The 20,641-nt window shown below is 49.2% G+C and overlaps 1 protein-coding gene across 2 annotated transcripts in view; it reads left to right on the top strand.

Annotated features, from left to right (window-relative positions):
* The first annotated feature begins 472 nt into the window (after window positions 1-472).
* COL20A1 (collagen type XX alpha 1 chain) overlaps window positions 473-20,641 on the top strand; it is a 298,926-nt gene continuing 278,757 nt past the window's right edge. The window contains exons 1-2 of one of the 2 annotated variants that reach the window (XM_068264036.1): window positions 473-552; window positions 19,682-19,770. In XM_068264036.1, coding sequence (XP_068120137.1) covers window positions 19,692-19,770 — 79 coding nt within the window. In that variant the 5' untranslated portion in view covers window positions 473-552; window positions 19,682-19,691. Of the gene's footprint in view, window positions 553-17,079; window positions 17,143-19,681; window positions 19,771-20,641 lie in introns of those variants that run through there. The other variant, XM_068264037.1, reaches the window with a different exon arrangement.

Here is a 20,641-nt window from a genome sequence, read left to right as displayed (position 1 = left end):
TAAGCTGTATGAAATTGTTGTTGTTATAATTGTATGTCTATGTCTGGCAGTTGTGTGTAGCTGTGGTTATAGTTGTATGTCTGGCAGTAATGTTTAGTTATACTTGTGTGTCTGGCAGTTGTGTGCAATTGTCCTATAGCTTTATGTCAGGCAGTTACATTTAGTTATCGTATGTCTGGCAGTTGTGTGTAGTTGTTATTGTTATAGTTGTATGTCTTTGTTTGTCAGTTGTGTGTAGCTGTGGTTATAGTTGTATGTCTGGCAGTTGTGTGTAGTTGTTATTGTTATAGTTGTATGTCTTTGTTTGGCAGTTGTGTGTAGCTGTGGTTATAGTTGTATGTCTAGTTATATTTGTGTGTCTGGCAGTTGTGTGCAGTTGTTTAGTCTTGGTGGGTGTGTGTTGGAGATGGGATGAGGAGATAGACTCTGGGCTGTGTGGAGGGAGGTGTCAGGAAAGAATCTCTCATGTATCTCCTCTTCTTCCCCAGACATACACAGCCGGGCCCTCCTCAGATCATGGAGTGACAGACGCAGAGAACAGGACATTGCGTGGTGAGTCTGCTGCATATTCCATACCTCTGCCTAATCTATATCTCCTGATGAAACGGGATTTCAACTTTTCTCTTGTTGAAAAAGTGCAGGTCATTGAGCCTATCTTTATAGTCTATAGTGATTATTGCTTTTTAGGCAGATATAAAACAAAGCTATTCCACAGTGTTCCCAAAAAGATATGGAAAGATAAACGTGTTAACGTTTGCTGCTGGTTGTTGGATTGGTCCAGATGTCCAGAATTGACAAACGATTGACAATTATTGAAATTGGTGTTGTCAAGTTCTTAAGATTTTTGTCAAACTTCCAATCGATCTGCAAGAATCCCATCTATCACTTTTTGTGAAACTGACACATTTGATTAGACAAAAGGATCGCAAATTGAAGCGAAACAACCGAAAAAAATAAGTAAATCTAAGGAAAATCTTAACGGCTAAAACCGATAAAAAGATCGTGCTAATGTCAATAAGAAATAATTCATGATTGTTTAAACAGAGAATCGCAGTAACGCCATGTTGTCCCGTAATGCGGTTTTATGGCAGCTAGGCTGACGATTTTCGTGAGAATCTCGAGATTGGGACAAATTTGCTGCAATGAAAATTCTATATGGTCGCTCCTAGTGACAGTATCTCTTGCTTTGTTGAGTGGATTACCTCTGCGGCAAGGTGGAAGATCACACGAATGGTCTGTACTCCTTACAGTGCTGTTGCCATGGTTGCAAAAAAAAAAGCCCAATTGGAGCTCAATCTTGGAAATTGCTAGTTTGGTACAGACCAGATTGGAAAGATAAAGTTTTGTAACATTAAACTGCAAACAGACTTGTGTAGTACTGCGCTAGTGCGCTAAGTTTATGGCAATAAAACATACAACAAAAGTTATTCTTAAAGCTTGCTGATTTCTTACCTCAATATTCTATGAGGCAATCACATCTATAGATCGATAGAATTTGTTTTGTATCGATCATTGGAACGTGCCCCATGCAATTCAGTCTAATTAGATCAACATTTTTCATCCCGGACCATCATCTTTTCTTAAGATTCCATAAAACTGATGAAAACTCATTGATTGAGTTGTAGAAAGAATCTGATCTATCGTTTTATGGAATTCATTGTTACATCAAGGACCAAAGACTATTGGCCTGTGTACAGCCACCTTCCATTGGCCGTGATGAGGTAGACCTGTGTGCGGTTGTGTGGATGGAATTTAGATTGCAGAGCTACTGTATCGGAGGCGTACTCTCTCCCTGATGCCCGATAAGAGGTCAGAAATGTGTTGTAAGACTTTGAGAAGCACTTGTGTCTGCAGGGAGTGAGGCAGGGGAGTAGCAATAGGGGTTGCAGAGGTTGCGACCACATTAGGGCCCTTGGGCCAGAGGGGCCCCGAAGGGCCCTCCCTCAACTACAGTATTAGCTCTACATCCTGTGCTCATAATAATCACTTCTATAGATACTTTTAATACTAGTAATCATTAACAAACGGCTCCCCATCCCCCTCTGACACTGTAGTTGCCATTGGCAGGTTTTGGTGCGCCTTATCAATTGTTATGTATAGAGTGCTTGGGGGGGGGGACCATTGTAAAACTTGCATAGGGGCCCACAGATCTTTAGCTACGCCACTGGAGGGAGCAAAGCATGAGAAGAAACATTCAGTATTTCACTACGCATGTTTAAGAACTCCGCAAACATAGACAGCCATCAGAGCCAAGGCTAGTCACAGGACTCCATGCAAAATCGTCACCGGGCGTCCCAGCGCTGTACTGTATGTAAGTCATAACAGTGTGATTCCGATTGCCAAAATCTATGACTATCACAGTGGAAGAGAGGCATACGCAGGGGGAGGGAATACGTACTGGTGATCATCAATTCAGGACAGCTAATGCAGTGGATCAAGGAGGGCTCTAGGTGGCTCTTCTGATCTAGAGGCACTGGTGTGGTTGCCACCATTGCATCCAATCGTTACACCTCTAAAGCCCGGTACATACTTTAAATAATGATTGGCCAATCGCTGATCAATTATTTTACTACTGTAGTTTGAGGGTTTACCTACATAATCTGCTTATTGTACTCATAGGGCCTGATTCAGGCAGCTTAAAGGGAACCTAAACTGAGAAGGATATGGATTTTTTTCCTTTTAAAATAATACCAGTTGTCTGACTCTCCTGCTGATCCTGTGTCTTGCAGGGCCCGTTTCCACTAGTGCATTGCGGAATCGCCGGGAAATCAACGCAGTCGAAATCGCATGCGGGTGCGATTCCTCATGCGTTTTTGCCGCGATTCCACATGTGATTCCGCATAGGTAAGGGTACATGCGAATTTAAGCATGTCACTGCCTGTTTAAATTTACATGTGTTCCTATACGGAATCGCACGCGTAATCGCAGGGAAAAACGCATGCCAAAAAGGCATGCGATTTCCCTATTAAATACATGGCGTGCGATTCGCATAGCGGTGTGCGGGGAGCAAATTCTGACGGCTCTGCCGTGCAAATTTTCCCCGCACACAAAACCGGAGCGCACAACGCACAAGTGGAAACAGGCCCATCCACTTGTATTGGTTGAGTGAATCTGCATGCAGGAAACGCATGCAGATTCGCTCTAGTGGAAACGGGCCCTAATACTTTTAACCACAGCCCCTCAACAAGCATGCAGATCTGGTGCTCTGACTAAAGTCAGACTGGATTAGCTGCATGCTTGTTTCAGGTGTGTGATTCAGCCACTACTGCAGCCAAAGAGATCAGCAGGAGAGTCTGGCAACTAGTATTGTTTAACAGGAAACATCCATACCCCTCTCAGTTAAGGTTTCCTTTAATGTGAAGGAGCACCCACTTTGCCTGCCTTACATAGCAGTACTTGCTGCTATGTAATGAGCGTGCCCCCCTTAGTTACGCGAGCTGCTTCTATTACAACGTGCATAACATTAACTGCGTGAAGAAATTAAACTTTCTGTCTAGTTAGTTTGTCTCATTTTAAAAGGAAAACAGTAAGCTTTCAGCTTGTAAGCCTTCTTCAGACTCTGTTCCTGCTTACTGACAATGTTAGAACATACAGTACAATCAGAAGGCTGTAGAGAGATGGTTTTGCAAATATAAATGTCATCAGATACAATAATTACAAGGGGTCTTGCAAGGATTGTAATGTATTTATGGCACATAGACTCAGGCTGACATGCAGAGGTTTTAACAGACCCTATCCTGTTCACTCTATGCTGCTGGAGCCTGGAAACAGTTAACTGTATGTTACTGAGCAAGGTGGGGCACAGTCATTCCCAGGGAGGCCATTGCCCCAGCATGCCCCAGTGTAGTGCTGCCCATGATGACCTTCGTGATGTCAATGTGCTTCGGCGGTAAACAAGCATTTAGCCCAAGTAGCGCTATATACCAGGGAAGGAGGGGGCACTAGATACCAGGGAACTGTATGAGGAGAGAGGAGGGCCACTAGGCACCAGGGAACTGTATGGGAGGGGGGGGGGGGGGCGCTAGACATCAGGGAACTGTATAGTGCAGGGAGGGGGGCCACTGGACAACAGGGAGCCGAATAGGGGAGGGAGGGCCACTAGACACCAGAAAACCGTATAAGAGAGGGAGAGGGCCATGAGACACCAGGGAGCTATATAGGGAAGGAAGGAAGCCACTGGACCCTGGGAACTGTACAGAGGAGGGAGGCGGTCACTAGACACCAGGGAACTGTATAGGGGAGGGAGGAGGGCCAAGGCACCAGGGAATTGTATAGAGGAGGAAGGGGGCCATGAGACACCAGGGAACTGTATAGGTAGAGTGACCATATTTTTGTGGGTCCAACCTGGGGGGGGGGGGGGGGGGGGGCGTGGGGGGGGCGTGGGCGCGGGGGGGCGGCGCGCGCAGCGCGCCGCGGCGAAAAGTGGGAAGGAGTGAGGAGCACGCAGCGGCGAAGACTGGGGGAGGGCGGCCGCGCCGAAAAAATGGGCGTGGCCATGACATTGTATGGGCGGAGCTAACGTAATGATGTAACAGCGAGGCATAAGAAAGCAGTGTTTACGCCATGATGTGGACAAACGAGACTTTGTATCATGGGTGTGCAGAAACTGTGTGATGCTAATAGTATACCGTAACCACAAAGCAGCAAACATAGCCATCTATGACCATTAAATAATAAATGCAGTAACAGTTACCCCGGACACCAGAAAATAAACGCAATAGGCAACATGTCAGTATAAAATAAATGCAATGCGGGCAAACATGTCAGTACAAAATAAACGCAATGCGGGCAACATGTCAGTACAAAATAAACGCACTGCGGGCAAACATTTCACCAGAAAAGAAACGCACTGCGGCCAAACATTTCACCAGAAAAGAAACGCACTGCGGCCAAACATTTCACCAGAAAAGAAACGCACTGCGGGCAAACATTTCACCAGAAAAGAAACGCACTGCGGCCAAACATTTCACCAGAAAAGAAACGCAATGCGGGCAAACATTTCGCCAGAAAAGAAACGCACTGCGGGCAAACATTTCGCCAGAAAAGAAACAATGCGGGCAAACATTTCACCTGGAAAAGAAACAATGCGGGCAAACATTTCACCTGGAAAAGAAACAATGCGGGCAAACATTTCACCAGAAAAGAAACAATGCGGGCAAACATTTCACCTGGAAAAGAAACAATGCGGGCAAACATTTCACCTGGAAAAGAAACAATGCGGGCAAACATTTCACCTGGAAAAGAAACAATGCGGGCAAACATTTCACCTGGAAAAGAAACAATGCGGGCAAACATTTCATCTGGAAAAGAAAGCATTTACTCACCTGGCAGAAGTGTCCGGCCTCTGGCGCGCTGCTCCGTCCCGGGACCGTCTTCCTCCTCCTGCTCTTCTCTCCCGCGCTGACAGGGCTACGGCAAGATGGCGCCCGAAGCCCTGTACTAGTGACACAAATAGGTCTCCAGTACAGGGCTTCGGCAGCCATCTTGCCGTAGCCCTGCTCGCCTGCCGGTGTCGGAAACAGACACCGGAAGACGAGGCTGGAGCGGGGCTGCGGGCAATGAACTGGCACGGCGTCTATAGACGCCGCTGCCAGTTCATTGAGGAGAGAGTGGCCAGAGTCCCGAGGCCGGGACGTCCCGCTGCTGAAAGCGGGACGTTTCCCGGGACCTCATTAAGCCTGGGACAGCGGACCCCGAATCCGGGACGTGTCCCGGGCAATCCGGGACGTCTGGTCACTCTAGCTCTGACTGAAGTCAGACTGGATTAGCTGCATGCTTGTTTCAGGTGTGTCATTCAGCCACTTCTGCAGCCATAGAGAGCAACAAGGCTGCCAGGCAACTGGTATTGTTTAAAAGAAAAATCCATACCCCTCTCAGTTTAGGTTCCCTTTAAACAGCGGGGGGCGGGGCAGACTGCGACAGGAATCCAGTTGTTAGCCAATTCAATGCAGGCAGAAGACAGGGAGGGAGGGGAGCAGTAGCAGCAGGGCAGAGCAGGGCGGCGGTGGGCCGAGGACGGAACACTGATGTCACATACTCCCGCAGCTGGGACGTCCTGCATCTAAAAGTGGGACTTTTCCTGGGACCCAAGCCAGCCTGGGACAGGGGACCCCGAATCTGGGACCCGTCCCAGGTAATCTGGGACGTATGGTCACTCTAGTATAGGGGAGGGAGATGGTCACAAGACACCAGGGAACTGTATAGAGGACGGAGAGGACCACTAGGGAACTGTATAGGGGAGGGAGGAGGGCCACTAGACACCAGGGAACTGTATAGGGGAGGGAGAGGGTCACAAGACATCAGGGAACTGTATAGAGGAGGAAGGGGACAACTAGATACCAAGAAGACTGTATGGGGAAGGGGCCACTAGACACCAGGGAGCCTTTGCGATGTTGATGTGCTCTGGTGGCAGGACCAGATTTACATCACAAGAGCCTATAAGCACAGAAGTCCTGGCACCCTAGACTTTACCCTCCATAAACCTACAAACCCCAGCTGAACCGCACTGATTGTGTGCTGCCTGGCCCAGCTGTCACTTCTCCCTTACTCCCCTTGCCTGGCATAAGTAGCTACAGGTGCCCCTTAGTATTAGGTAGCCTGAAGTACCCTCAATATTAAGTAGCTAGAGGTGCCTCTAACTGAAGGGAGATCTCATCAGTGGAAAGCCGAGAGTCAGGTGAGTAACTTCTCATTTACACTCTCATCAGGACTCTGCATAGGGAATGAAGGAGTGAGCCGCATTTCCATCATTAGGCACCTGTAGGCTCGTGCCTACAGTGCCTTGTGGTAAATCCGGCACTGTCTGGTGGTAAGCAAGCATTTAGCCCCATTAGACATTTGCAAGTCAAATTGGGCTAAATAATGTAAAATGTATGGCCAGCATTACAATTTAATTGTACAGTCTTATCACATCTATTCTCTGGCTACAAACACACCTCACAATTTCATTGTACAATCTTATCACATCTGTCCTGTGCCTACACACCATGCAATCTTATTGTACAGTTTTTGAGCATTCTCCTCCCATCTGTATGTGAGGCCCCCTTTCTCCTACGATATCTCAGTACTTGGTGTAATAAAGAAGTGTAGGTGGACAGCACTCTTGTAATGCAGCAAGCGATGTGCCTCGGTCAGCGAGTCGGGCAGCACTCCTGACTTAGTGTTGGGCGAACAGTGTTCGCCACTGTTCGGGTTCTGCAGAACATCACCCTGTTCGGGTGATGTTCGCGTTCGGCCGAACACCTGATGGTGTTCGGCCTTTTAAGTTCGGGTTCGCCCCGAACTTCTAATGGCCGCCGAACAGGGCCCTGTTCGGCCGAATACTGCCCCCCTATGGGGTCGCAGGCATAAGGGGGGAGCATGTCCCGATCGCGGGGGGGGGTCGGAAATTCCCCCCACCCCCTCCGCTAGCGCTCCCCCCTCTGCCCGCTTCCCCATTCAAAAGTTTAAGCAAAGTACCTGTAGTGGATGGCCTGGCAGTGGGCGGCACTGTGGAGTGAGGAGGAGGAGTCCGGAGAGTGACGAGTTGAGGGAGGCCGGGCAGCGGGCGGTTCAGCGGAAGTACCCTTGTGGTACTTCCGCCCTTTCTCTGACCTCACGCCCGCTGCCCGGCCTCCCTCAACTCGTCACTCTCCGGACTCCTCCTCTTCACTCCACAGTGCCGCCCACTGCCAGGCCATCCACTACAGGTACTTTGCTTAAACTTTTGAATGGGGAAGCGGGCAGAGGGGGGAGCGCTAGCGGAGGGGGTGGGGGGAATTTCCGACCCCCCCCGCGATCGGGGCATGCTCCCCCCTTATGCCTGCGACCCCATATGGCCCCCAAAAGCTGGATGTTCGGAAAGTTCGGGGTTCGGCCCGAACATGCCGAACATCTCGGCCATGTTCGGCGAACTTACCCGAACATCCAGGTGTTCGCCCATCACTATCCTGACTCTCAAAGCCATGCAAAGAAGTAGAGGACTGGCACCATCCAGATGTTATTAATGCTCTTTATTTAAAAAGACACATAGGCCTATCTGTGCAACGTTTCGGAGAAGCCTCCTCCGTTATCAAGCGAATGTCAAGTGTCAAACGTTGCACAGATATGTCTTTGTCTTTTTAAATAAAGAGCATTAATTACATCTGGATGGTGGCGGTCCTCTACTTCTTTGCAGTACTTGGTGTAATAACATTAAGAACTGTTTAAAGGAAGCCAGAGATGACTAATACTTACCGTTTTATACATACCTGGGGCTTCCTCCAGCCAGCCCCATGCACACGGATCGCTCCCATGCCACCGTCCTCTGCTTCCTGCAGCTCCGGTACTGGGTCCCGTAACTTCCTCCAGTCGCGACCCGGTACCGGAGCTGCAGGAAGCAGAGGACAAGGGCGTGGGAGCGATCCGTGTGCATGGGGCTGGCTGGAGGAAGCCCCAGGTATGTATAAAACGGTAAGTATTATTCATCTCTGGTACACTTGAAAGGGGAACTGAAGAGAGAGGTATATGGAGGCTGCCATGTTTATTTCCTTTGAAGCAATACCAGTTGCCTGGCAGCCCTGCTGATCCTCTGCCTCTAATACTATTAGCCTTAGCCCCTGAACGCCCCTGAACAAGCATGCAGCAGATCAGGTGTTTCTGACTTTAAAGTCAGATCTGATAAGACTAGCTGCCTGCTAGTGTCTGGTGTTATTCAGATGCTACTGCAGAGAAATAGACCAGCAGGGCTGCCAGACAACTGGTATTGATTAAAAGGAAATAAACATGGCAGCCTCCGTATACCTCTTACTTCAGTTCCCCTTTTAAAGGGAACTTTAACTGAGAGGAATATGGATGTTTCCTGTTAAACAATACCAATTGCCTGTCTGTCCTGCTGATCTCTTTGGCTGCAGTAGTGGCTGAATCACACATCTGAAACAAGCATGCAGCTAATCCAGTCTGACTTCAGTCAGAGCACCTGATCTGCATGCTTGTTGAGGGGCTGTGGCTAAAAGTATTAGAGACACAGGATCAGCAGGTGAGTAAGACAGCTGGTAATATTTTAAAAGGAAAAATCCATATCCTTCTCAGTTTGGGTTCCCTTTAAGAGCAGTTATATTGAATATGTAACAGCAAGCTGTGATTATACTGTTTATTAGTACGTAGGAAAAGTCCAGCAAGTGCTAAGTGAATTTGTTTGCAGTAATTTTTTTGTCTCGTTTTGCCTGGAGATGTGTGTATGGTCAGCTCTGATATCTAATGGGTGCTATGGAAACTCATTATAGTACTATGGAAACTCATTAAGTACATCAACGCCTCTGCTTATCTGAAGAGCCCTTGACTGGCAGTCTTAAGGCCACATACACCCATCAGACTATAGTCTTTGGAAAATGAAAGCTCACAGACCAATCTTACCACCCTTCATGTAGTATGAGAGCCATACTCTACACAGTCTATTCTATGGAGCTGAACTCCACATCAGATAGAAATCTTTGCAAGATGCTGCACACAAACATGCTGCACACACTCAAAAAATCTGTAGCTGCAAAAGATCTGTTCCTACCAAAAATCCATTCCTGCAAATTGCAATGATAGTCTATGAGATCTGCAGATCATCATACACACATGATTTAACTGGCATTCATCTACAGATCAAATCCACCAGTATGGATTTTCAGATCTGCGGATGATAGCTTGATCTGCAGATGAATGTCAGTTAAATCATGTGTGTATGATGATCTGCAGATCTCATAGACTATCATTGCATTTTGCAGGAATGGATTTTTGGCAGGAACAGATCTTTTGCAGATACTGATCTTTTGTGTCTGTACAGCATCTGTGTGTGCAGCATCTTGCAAAGATTTTTTTCTGATGTGGAGTTCAGCTCCATAGAATAGACGGTGTAGAGTATGGCTTTCATACTACATGAAGGGTGGTAAGATTGGTCTGTGGTATTTCATTTTCCAAAGACTATAGTCTGATGTGTGTATGAGCCTTTAGGAAGACTCTGTGATGTGCATGGTGGCTGTACAGTGTGCTGCAGGAGATCAGGCCTGAGCCAGGCTGTGTGCGCAATATGCTGCAGGGTGGCTGTACAGTGTGCTGCAGGAGATCAGGCCTGAGCCAGGCTGTGTGCGCAATATGCTGCAGGGTGGCTGTACAGTGTGCTGCAGGAGATCAGGCTTGAGCCAGGCTGTGTGCGCAATATGCTGCAGGGTGGCTGTACAGTGTGCTGCAGGAAATCAGGCTTGAGTCAGGCTGTGTGCGCAATATGCTGCAGGGTGGCTGTACAATGTGCTGCAGGAGATCAGGCCTGAGTCAGGCTGTGTGCGCAATATGCTGCAGGGTGGCTGTACAGTGTGCTGCAGGAGATCAGGCTTGAGTCAGGCTGTGTGCGCAATATGCTGCAGGGTGGCTGTACAATGTGCTGCAGGAGATCAGGCCTGAGTCAGGCTGTGTGAGCAATATGCTGCAGGGTGGCTGTATAATGTGCTGCAGGGGTACTTATCCGTTAGCCGGGCGCATCCGTCAGGTGGCGCTAATTACTATTCCCCCTCCAGGCCGACATGGATAGTAGGGAAAGATGTAACTCTGGTGGAGTTTTGTCGCCACCTAGAGGATGTGCCCGGCTAACAGATAAGTACCGCTGCAGGAGATCAGGCCTGAGCCAGGCTGTGTGCGCAATATGCTGCAGGGTGGCTGTACAGTGTGCTGCAGGAGATCAGGCCCGAGTCAGGCTGTGTGCGCAATATGCTGCAGGGTGGCTGTACAATGTGCTGCAGGAGATCAGGCCTGAGTCAGGCTGTGTGCGCAATATGCTGCAGGGTGGTTGTACAGTGTGCTGCAGGAGATCAGGCCTGAGTCAGGCTGTGTGCGCAATATGCTGCAGGGTGGCTGTACAATGTGCTGCAGGAGATCAGGCCTGAGTCAGGCTGTGTGTGCAATATGCTGCAGGGTGGCTGTACAATGTGCTGCAGGAGATCAGGCCTGAGTCAGGCTGTGTGCGCAATATGCTGCAGGGTGGCTGTATAATTTATAATGTGCTGCAGGAGATCAGGCCTGAGTCAGGCTGTGTGTGCAATATGCTGCAGGGTGGCTGTACAGTGTGCTGCAGGAGATCAGGCCTGAGTCAGGCCGTGTGCGCAATACGCTGTTGGGGTAATATATCTGGACTGTATACATGTGCGGCACTGGCCCCCACTGGGAATCCCTGTGCCCCACTTCCCCCCACTCAGTAACATACAGTTAACTGTTTGTGAGACACAGGTTTGGGGCTGGAATGATTTGTCTGTGATCTATCCGCACAGGAGCAGCTTGCTAGTGAATGGGAACCACATTTTATAAAAAATGAAGCAAATACTTACCTAAGGAGAGGGATGGCTCTGGGTCACGTAGAGCCTTCTGTCTCCTCTCTCGGTGCTCTCTATCCTGTGCTGGCTCCCCCCCCCCCCGTTTCAATCCCCCGCCGAAAGAGTATTTGGTATTTGGGAGCCGCGTCCTCCCAAAGACGCGCGGTTCCATACTGCACACACATGAGCGTGCAAGAGAGCATGTTTGCGCAGGTGCAGTACAGGGCCACCCTTCTTCAGCAGCACTCGGGCTCCCTGAAGACTTCTGAATCCTCCTTCGGCCAGATAAAGCCGTATTTGACTAATTTAGTCAAATACTGCTACCAGGCGAGCCAGCACTGGATCGAGGGGACCAGGAGAGGAGCCGGAAGGCTCTATAGGACCCAGAGCCTTCCCTCTCCTTGGGTAAGTATCTGTCTCATTTTTTTAAATGCAGTTCCCATTCACTTTAAAGAGGCTCTGAAGCGAGAATAATTCTCGCTTCAGAGCTCATAGTTAGCAGGGGCATGTGTGCCCCTGCTAAAACGCCACTATCCCACGGCTAAATGGGGGTCCCTTCACCCACAAACACCCCCCCCCCCCCTCAGGGCCGGGCCGAGGCATAGGCTGGAGAGGCTCCAGCCTCAGGGCGCAGTGTAGGAGGGGGCGCAGAATCCATTCAGCTGTCATTCCTAATTGTGTTTGAAGCAGAAATAAATAATAAAAGGGAATACATGGCAGTGACTGCAAGCCAGATAACTAGATATTAAGGTGTTGGGGAGGTTGTGGGCCCTGTGGCGCTTCTTAGTCTAATAGCAATCAGTGTGTGACGGCTGGGGAGGCAGGGATGGAGGGGCGCACTTTGCTGTCTTAGCCTTGGGTTCTGGAGGACCTTGGCCCGGGTCTGCCCCCCCTGCACAATCATCGACCAACCTGGTCGTAGATTTTGCTCTTCCCGGAGGCAGGGCTAACGGCTGCAGCCCTGCCTCACAGCGTGTCTATCAGACGCGCATCGCCGCCTCTCCCCCGCCCCACTCAGTGAAGGAAGACTGAGAGGGGCGAGGGAGAGGCGGAAGTACGCGTCTGATAGACGCGCGGGAGGCAGGGCTGCGGCGGTTAGCCCTGCCCCAATGCGGAAGCGCTCCCCCACTGCACAGAGGGGATTTGGGGGATCAGGGACCCCTGTTAAAGGGAAGGTTCAAGCAAAAAAAAAAATGAGTTTTATTTACCTGGGGCTTCTACCAGCCCCATGTAGCCATCCTGTGCCCTTGTAGTCACTCACTGCTGCTCCAGTCCCCGGCTGGCAGCTTTCTGACCTCGGAGGTCAGGGCCACATTGCATACATTTTTACGCATTCCAGCTAGTGCAGGAACAAAAATGTACGCGTTGCACCACTAACGCGTAAAAATGTATGCGTTAATGTTCCTGCACTAGCGGGAATGTGTAAAAATGTACGCAATTCGGCCCTGACCTCCGAGGTCAGAAAGCTCCCAGCGGGGGACTGGAGCAGCAGTGAGTTACTACGAGGGCACAGGATGGCTGCATGGGGCTGGTAGAAGCCCCAGGTAAGTGAAACTCATTTTTTTTTTTTGCTTGGACCTTCCCTTTAAGCCGCGGGATAGCAGCGTTTTAGCAGGGGCACACATGCCCCTGCTATCTATGAGGTCTGAAGCGATATTTATTCTCGCTTCAGACTCTCTTTAACCACTTGAGGACCCACCCTTTACCCCCCCTTAAGGACCAGCGCTGTTTGTTGTGATCTGTGCTGGGTGGGCTCTGCAGCCCCCAGCACAGATCAGGTAGCAGGCAGAGCGATCAGATCGCCCCCCCTTTTTTCCCCATTAGGGGGATGATGTGCTGGGGGGGGGGTCTGATCGCTCCTGCCTGCTGGGTGTTGCGGGGGGGGGGCACCTCAAAGCCCCCCTCCGCGGCGAAATTCCCCCCTCCCTCTCCTACCTGTCCCCTCCCCGGTGATCCGGGCTGCACAGGACGCTATCCGTCCTGTGCAGCCAGTGACAGGACGTCCCCTGTCACATGGCGGCGATCCCCGGCCGCTGATTGGCCGGGGATCGCCGATCTGCCTTACGGCGCTGCTGCGCAGCAGCGCCGTACAATGTAAACAAAGCGGATTATTTCCGCTTGTGTTTACATTTAGCCTGCGAGCCGCCATCGGCGGCCCGCAGGCTATTCACGGAGCCCCCCGCCGTGATTTGACAGGAAGCAGCCGCTCGCGTGAGCGGCTGCTTCCGGATTAATCAGCCTGCAGCTGGCGACGCAGTACTGCGTCGCTGGTCCTGCAGCTGCCACTTTGCCGACGCACGGTATAAGCGTGCGGTCGGCAAGTGGTTAAGGATTAAAGCATACCAGCAAACTAGACCGGTACATCTGTAGGTAACTTTTCTTCAATAATAGCACCATCATTTGGATAATCTGCTCTGTTCAAAAATGAGTTCTGTTTGTGATGTTTACATTTGGTTCCTATCTTTGTGAACTAGTTAGCCTTAATTTTATCATCTGAGTTAGGCAAAAAAAAGTTATTTAAAGCTTGTCATATGAGCATTGATTTTGATCACCCAAATGGGTCCCACCAGCCAGCCATCCCGCCCCATCCCCCCCCCCCCCCCCCCCCCCCCCACACACACACACTATTTGAAGTTTGGAACCGCCACTGGTGGTCTGATGTCACCCCCAAGCAGATGTGCACCATGCGTCACCATGGCAACCAATGTGTGCTGTACAAATTGGAACTGTATTCTCAGTCTATGAACAGTTTACGCCACATGAGTTGCAATTCCACTGATCCATTGTTATAACTCAGACCATGCAGTACGTTGCTGGAAGCACACATTCAGTGGTGCACGTTGTTCAGTTATTTGCGCTCGTTATATCGCATATACAGCCAGACGTGTGGTATTGGGTTAGAAATTTGGTTCAGGTCAGATGCTTACCAATGCAGAGAGCAGGCTCTGGATCCCATAGTGCATACATGTCAAACTCCGACCCACTTTGGCCCCCAAGTGGTTTCCCTACTTTGCATTATGTTTGGCCTGCTCTAAACCACCAGGGAAGCTATACTGGAGGAAAAGCCCTAGATCACCAGGGAAGGCATATGAAGGAGGAGGGAAGGTACTAGAGACCAGGGAACTGTATTGGGGGGGTCCACTAAACACTAGGGAACTATATAGGGGAGGGCCATGTGAGGCCAGGGAACTGTATAGGGGAGGGAGAAGGGTCATTAGACACCAGGAGACTGTATGGGTAAAAGAGGGGAGGCACTAGACACCAGGGGACTGCATGCATAGGGAAGGGAGGGGGGCAATTGACAACAGGGAACTGTATAACGGAGGGGGGGGGGGAGGCACTAGACACCAGGGGGACTGTATGGGGGGGGCTCTAGAAACCAGGGAACTGTATAGAGGAGGGTGGCCACTAGACAGCCGGGAACTGTATGGGAGAGAGAGGCACTAGATACCAGGGAACTGTATAGGGGAGAGAGGTGGCCACCAGACACCAGGGAACTGTATAGAGGAGGGAGGGGACCACTAGACACCAGTGAACTGTATAGAGGAGGGTGGCCACTAGACAGCCGGGAACTGTATGGGAGAGAGAGGCACTAGATACCAGGGAACTGTATAGGGGAGAGAGGTGGCCACCAGACACCAGGGAACTGTATAGAGGAGGGAGGGGACCACTAGACACCAGGGAACTGTATAGGGGAGGGGGGGGGGGGGGCACTAGACAACAGGAAACTGTATAGGGGAGAGAGGTGGGCACTAGACACCAGGGAACTGTATAGGGAGGGAGGGGAGCACTAGACGCCAGGGAACTGTATAGGGGAGAGAGGTGGCCCCTAGACATCAGGGAACTGTATAGGGGAGGGGTCCACTAGACACCAGGGAACTGTATAGGGGAGAGAGGTGAGCACTAGACACCAAGGAACTGTATAGGGGAGGGAGGGGGCCACTAGACACCAGGGAACTGTATAGGGGAGGGAGGCGGCCACTAGACACCAGGGAACTGTATAGTGTAGGGAGGGAGGTGGCCACTAGATATTGAGGTTGTCCCAGTGTCTAGTTTTGGCCCCCTTTGTATTTGAGCTTGACAATCCTGCCCTTGAGCTGTGTCCTCTGTCTCCTCTTTTCACTGCTGTCCCCCGGTTCACGTTCTGCACTATCGAGATTCCTGGGCAGGATTCAGAAGCACTTACAGCCCTGAGTGCTACTTGAGGATGGTGCATCCGTACTGCTGGTCTATGGAAGAACTCAGGGCCACTTCAGGTTTATGTTAACCATCACACAGAAATTCATTTTTCATGTCTGCAAATTACCTTGATTATTGATACCCTGGAGTTCTGTGAATGTAGTCTGCGGTCTTATTTGAATACTTTTCTTTATTCTCGGTGGTACTACAGATCCTAGCATAGGACTCAGTAATGGGCATACAATACCCAAAGGCCACCAGCATGCTGGAAATCCATCGGAACAATCGATTGGGCAACCATGTTGCAATATCAATCTCTGTCAGATTTGATCATTATGATCGAATTGGACAGATATCGATGCCGCAAATTGATTAATATATGGAATGTATGGGCACTTTTAAAGCAAACCTAAACTGAAGATTAAAAGTCAAAATAAACATACACACATCATACTTCCCTCCTGTGTAGTCTGCTCATCAATCTCTTTGGGCTGGCACACACCAGAGCGGTTCTGAAGTGGTTTTTAAAACGCTTGCAGGGGAGAAACCGCTTGGCTAATGAAAGTGAATGGACTGGTGCACACCGGAGCGGCTAGTTTTTTCCGCAAACGCAAACTCCCGGGCTGCAGCATTTTTTTAGATTTATGAGGCGTTTCTGCCTCAATGTTAAAGTATAGAAAAGTGGAAAACCGCTCTGAGGCCTGGTGCACACCAAAACCCGCTAGCAGATCTGCAAAATGCTAGCAGATTTTGAAACGCTTTTTCTTCTTTTTCTGTAGCGTTTCACCTACGATTTTGCGGTTTTGTGAAGAGTTTTTGGTGTAGTAGATTTCATATATTGTTACAGTAAAGCTGTTACTGAACAGCTTCTGTAACAAAAACGCCTGCAAAACTGCTCTGAAGTGCCGTTTTTCAGAGAGGTTTGCGTTTTTTCTATACTTTACATTGGAGGCAGAAACGCCTCCGCAATCCAAAAAATGCCTCACCCCCGGGAGTATGCGTTTCTGCAAAACGCCTCCCACTCTGGTGTGCACCACCCCATTGAGATACATTGACCAAGCGTATCCGCAGCCGCAAGTTGCTGCAGAAATGCCAAGAAACCTGCTCGGTGTGCACCAGCCCTGAGAAACGCTAGATCAGAGCGGATTTCCAGGCGTTTTTGTTACAGAAGCTGTTCAGTAACAGCTTTACTGTAACAATATTTGAACTCTGCTACACAAAAACGCTGCAAGAAACCTAGGCATGTTTAGAAAACCTCTACATGCCTAGAATCACTCTGAAAATCTGCTTTAAAACCCTCTAGCATTTTGCGGATCTGCTAGAGGTTTTTGGTGTGCACCAGGCCTGACTCTCCTCTCCTGCATCCTGTTTGTCCACTGTGATCAATGGAATTCTCTGTCCTCCATTTTGAAAATGGCCATTACCCCATAACAGCTTCTTGTTCAGCACCCGATTAAACTGCAATATCGCCCACTTGAGCCATAGGGAAACATGGATGTTTCCTTGCTCTTCAGTTGCCCTTTCAGTTATAACTGAGAGCAACTGATATATAACTGGGAGCAACTGATTTGTTTCAGTTCTGACCAAAATTTGTCAGAAATGGAAGGAATCCTTGTAAAAAATAATGAGCTTCTGAGAGGAACTGACGGCAAGATAAGTATGTAATATTAATTTGCAGGTCCTCATTTGTTTATTTTCAATCATTTTACTTAGTTCAGTTTCCCTGTAACATATCCCCTGCTCTCCTTCTGTGTTGCCCCGAGGTGTACAGATACCTGCTTCTGGAAGGCAGTTTAGGATCACAAGTGCGTAATAAAGTTCACTAGCGATGATCTGTCATGTCATGTGCCGGCTCTGTGCCCCCCTGTCCCCCGTCATCCCCGAGCCTGCATGCTGTCACAGATTGGAATCAGTCAGCCCCTGTATACAGGTGACAGCAGCCCTTCATGTGAATACCAAAATATGATTATCTGTACTCATTCCAGACTCCACAGCACCTACAGGATTAGTATCGGGGATAATGGAATTGGTAGAGAAACTGCTCACAATGTATTATTATTTAGTATTTATATAGCACTGACATCTTCCACAGTGCTGTACAGAGTACATAGTCATGTCACCGACTGTCCTCAGAGGAACTCACAATCTATTCCTACCATTGTCATAGCCTAATGTCCTCCCATATCATTATTATGTATTTATATAGCATTGACATCTTCTGCAGCACATTACAGAGTACATAGTCATGTCATTGACTGTCCTCAGAGGAGCTCACAATCTAATCCTACCATAGTCATATGTATCGCAGTCCAGGGCCAATTTAGGGGGAAGCCAATTAACTTATCTGTATCTTTATGGGATGTGGGAGGAAACTGGAGTGCTTGGAGGAAACCCACGTAGACACAGGGAGAGCATACAAACTGTGCAGATAGTACCCTGGTTTGGATTTGAACCAGGGACGCATCGTTGCAAGGGAAGGGCACTACATAATGTACCGAATGAATTATGCTGCAGGATGTCAGTTGTTTATTGGTTTGCAAATTTGAAGTTCGTTACATACAATATCATGTCCATTAACTTCATTGGTATGCATGGAAAATTGCAAATGGAAATTGTGCTGATAAATGTGACTGAGTCTGTCGCCTCGCTGTTTCTATGGACGGAGTACAGCCCTGGCAAGAGATCACAAATGTGTGTGCAAATTCTGACACAAGTGCTCGTCCCATAATTCCCGGCTTGGCCTCTTAGCTGAGGTCTGCTGGGGTGAAGTGGCCAACACTGTTCCATAGGCTTCTCTATCAGGGCCCTTTTACACTAGCAGGTAATTCCTGAGTTGCGTTACCCTATTTCACCACAAGGGGCCACAATTGCAATAAAAGTCTATGGAGACTGGTGGTCCATTAAGGTGCGCTGGAAGTATCCTGCAGCAGTGCATTACCGCAAGCACTGCGCTTAACTTGCGGTGCTTGGAGTAATGAAAGTCTATGGGCAACGCACATAAACGACATGGAGCGATGTGTCGCACAGCTCGCATGCGCGGACTGACAGGAATCCCAGTGATGTCTTGTTAAGTGAGATGCAAATAATTCTTGCTTGCATGCAGATTGTATTCAGCTTGCCATTGGGCCAATCTAATGCACTTTTTGCTGATTCTTTTTAGCCCAGTCCCAAACAGCATACATTTTGCATTATATGCGCATGCAAGCTAGAATTACGACTTGTTGCTTGTGTCCATCAATGCGTGATGTGAAGCCACAATCCAGTTAGTCTCCGTTCACACTCAGGCCCACATGTCATCCTATGGGATTACTCACACTGCGGCGATTGCGGCAAGATTCCCACCGATCCCAAACGCACTGCATGCAGCATTTTCCAGGCAATTTGTTGCTGGATTGAAAATCGCAAAAAGGAGTGGTGGCAAAAACATCTCAATGCTAAATCGCAATCTCCTTGCGATTCCAAGTGTGAACCGGGCCTTAGAGGAGGGAGTGTTGTGATGACATCATCATACGCTGCCCAGCTCCACAAGCCTGTAAGTATTGGAAGCTGGAACCTGTCACAGGCGAACAGTTTGCAGCGAACAAGGGCGAACGCTACATGAAGTTTGCGTTTGCCCCATACTTTAAAATGGGGGCGAATGAGAACATTTGCCGTTGTTCGCCACAACTTGCCTATGACCAGGGCGTTGCATCACTACCTACAAGGGGTGTGTCTGAGACTCGCCTTGACACTCTCAACTGCTTCCATCACGACCTACAAGGGGCGTGTCTGAGACTCGCCTTGAGACACTTAACCGCTTCCATCAGGACCTACAAGGGGCGTGTCTGAGACTCGCCTTGAGACACTCAACCGCTTCCATCAGGACCTACAAGGGGCGTGTCTGAGACTCGCCTTGAGACACTCAACAGCCCTGCTACGAAGAGTGGTCTCTGGACTGACAGGAATGCTGCTGAACGAAAAACTCCCATAGAATACTCCATACAGGTATTTCATTTTACAAAGCTGCAGCTTTTATAACACCGTTGACATTTACAGAATTTTTGTGTGGCACAGAAGATCTTTTGTAGGAAATTTGTAAAAAGTTGAACTTTTGAGTTATGTTAAAGTATTTCATGTATTCCGCAGGGCGTGAGCCTATAAGTCTTCCGTAGAGTGTGACTTCTCATCTGACTGTCTCTTTGCATTTGTTCCATCAGACTGGTCACCATGACGCTGGGGTCGGCCCCTCTGCTCCTGTGGGCTGCTGTGATATATATCCGGGCTGTCAGCGCTCACCAGACTCCAGGTAAGAGTAGTTCTCAGAAGCTGTTCCACACACGTCGCCGGCGGGAACAAAATATCCGCATGACAAGTCAGTGGAATTAAACTGTGACTCCGCACGCTTTCATGGCGGGATCCCTGTCATGGCCAGGGGAGAAACTGGCTATGACAGTTTCTCTGCTCCAAAAGATACACGACAGCATAACATTTGAAGAAAAACATTTCTTTGTTACAGCTGATACAAATCCTGCAATAAACCTGCGGTGTCTACTTCCTGCTTTCATGGAAGCAGACATGAGGTTAACATCCTGTGTGTACAAATTAGCTACTCTGTGAAGGCAGCCAGCTTGCACAGCTCAGAGATCAAATTCCAACTTGGAATTAGTCACAGATGAGAGGGAATAAGACAGACTAAACTCTCTAAATACGTACAGGGTGGATTTAGTTAGGTTTCCCTTCTGTCCTGTTCACTTTAAAGTGCACCTGTAATCAGGATAGAAAAAAAAAAGTGCACTGAGTGACCTGAAAAGATACCTATAAATGACAATTCTCTGTCCTGCTGACCTAGCCAACTTGACAGATACTTGCGGCCAGGGCCGGATTACCGACGACCAGGCAACAGAAGCAGTCACTTGGGGCCCCCATTCAGAGTAAAAGGGGCCCCATCAGCACATAATCCAGCCCTCGCCATCCTGTCAAAGGACGCCGCCCGCTGCTGACTGTCTTCAGAGCCGGGCTCTCCTCCTGGGTCCCTCTCCTGCTACTGTGCGCTCTGCCGCTCCCCGCTCCTCCCTCCCTTCCCACAGAGAACCACAGCTGCAGTGGGCAGGAATGATAGCAGCAGATGACAAACGCCCACTCACCTATCCGTGATACAAGCAATATCCGTGATACAA

The sequence above is a fragment of the Hyperolius riggenbachi genome, chromosome 12 (assembly GCF_040937935.1).
Source record: "Hyperolius riggenbachi isolate aHypRig1 chromosome 12, aHypRig1.pri, whole genome shotgun sequence".
NCBI lineage: Eukaryota > Metazoa > Chordata > Amphibia > Anura > Hyperoliidae > Hyperolius > Hyperolius riggenbachi.
Note: the sequence above shows the minus strand (reverse complement) of the source record. Positions and strands in the feature narration are given on the sequence as shown.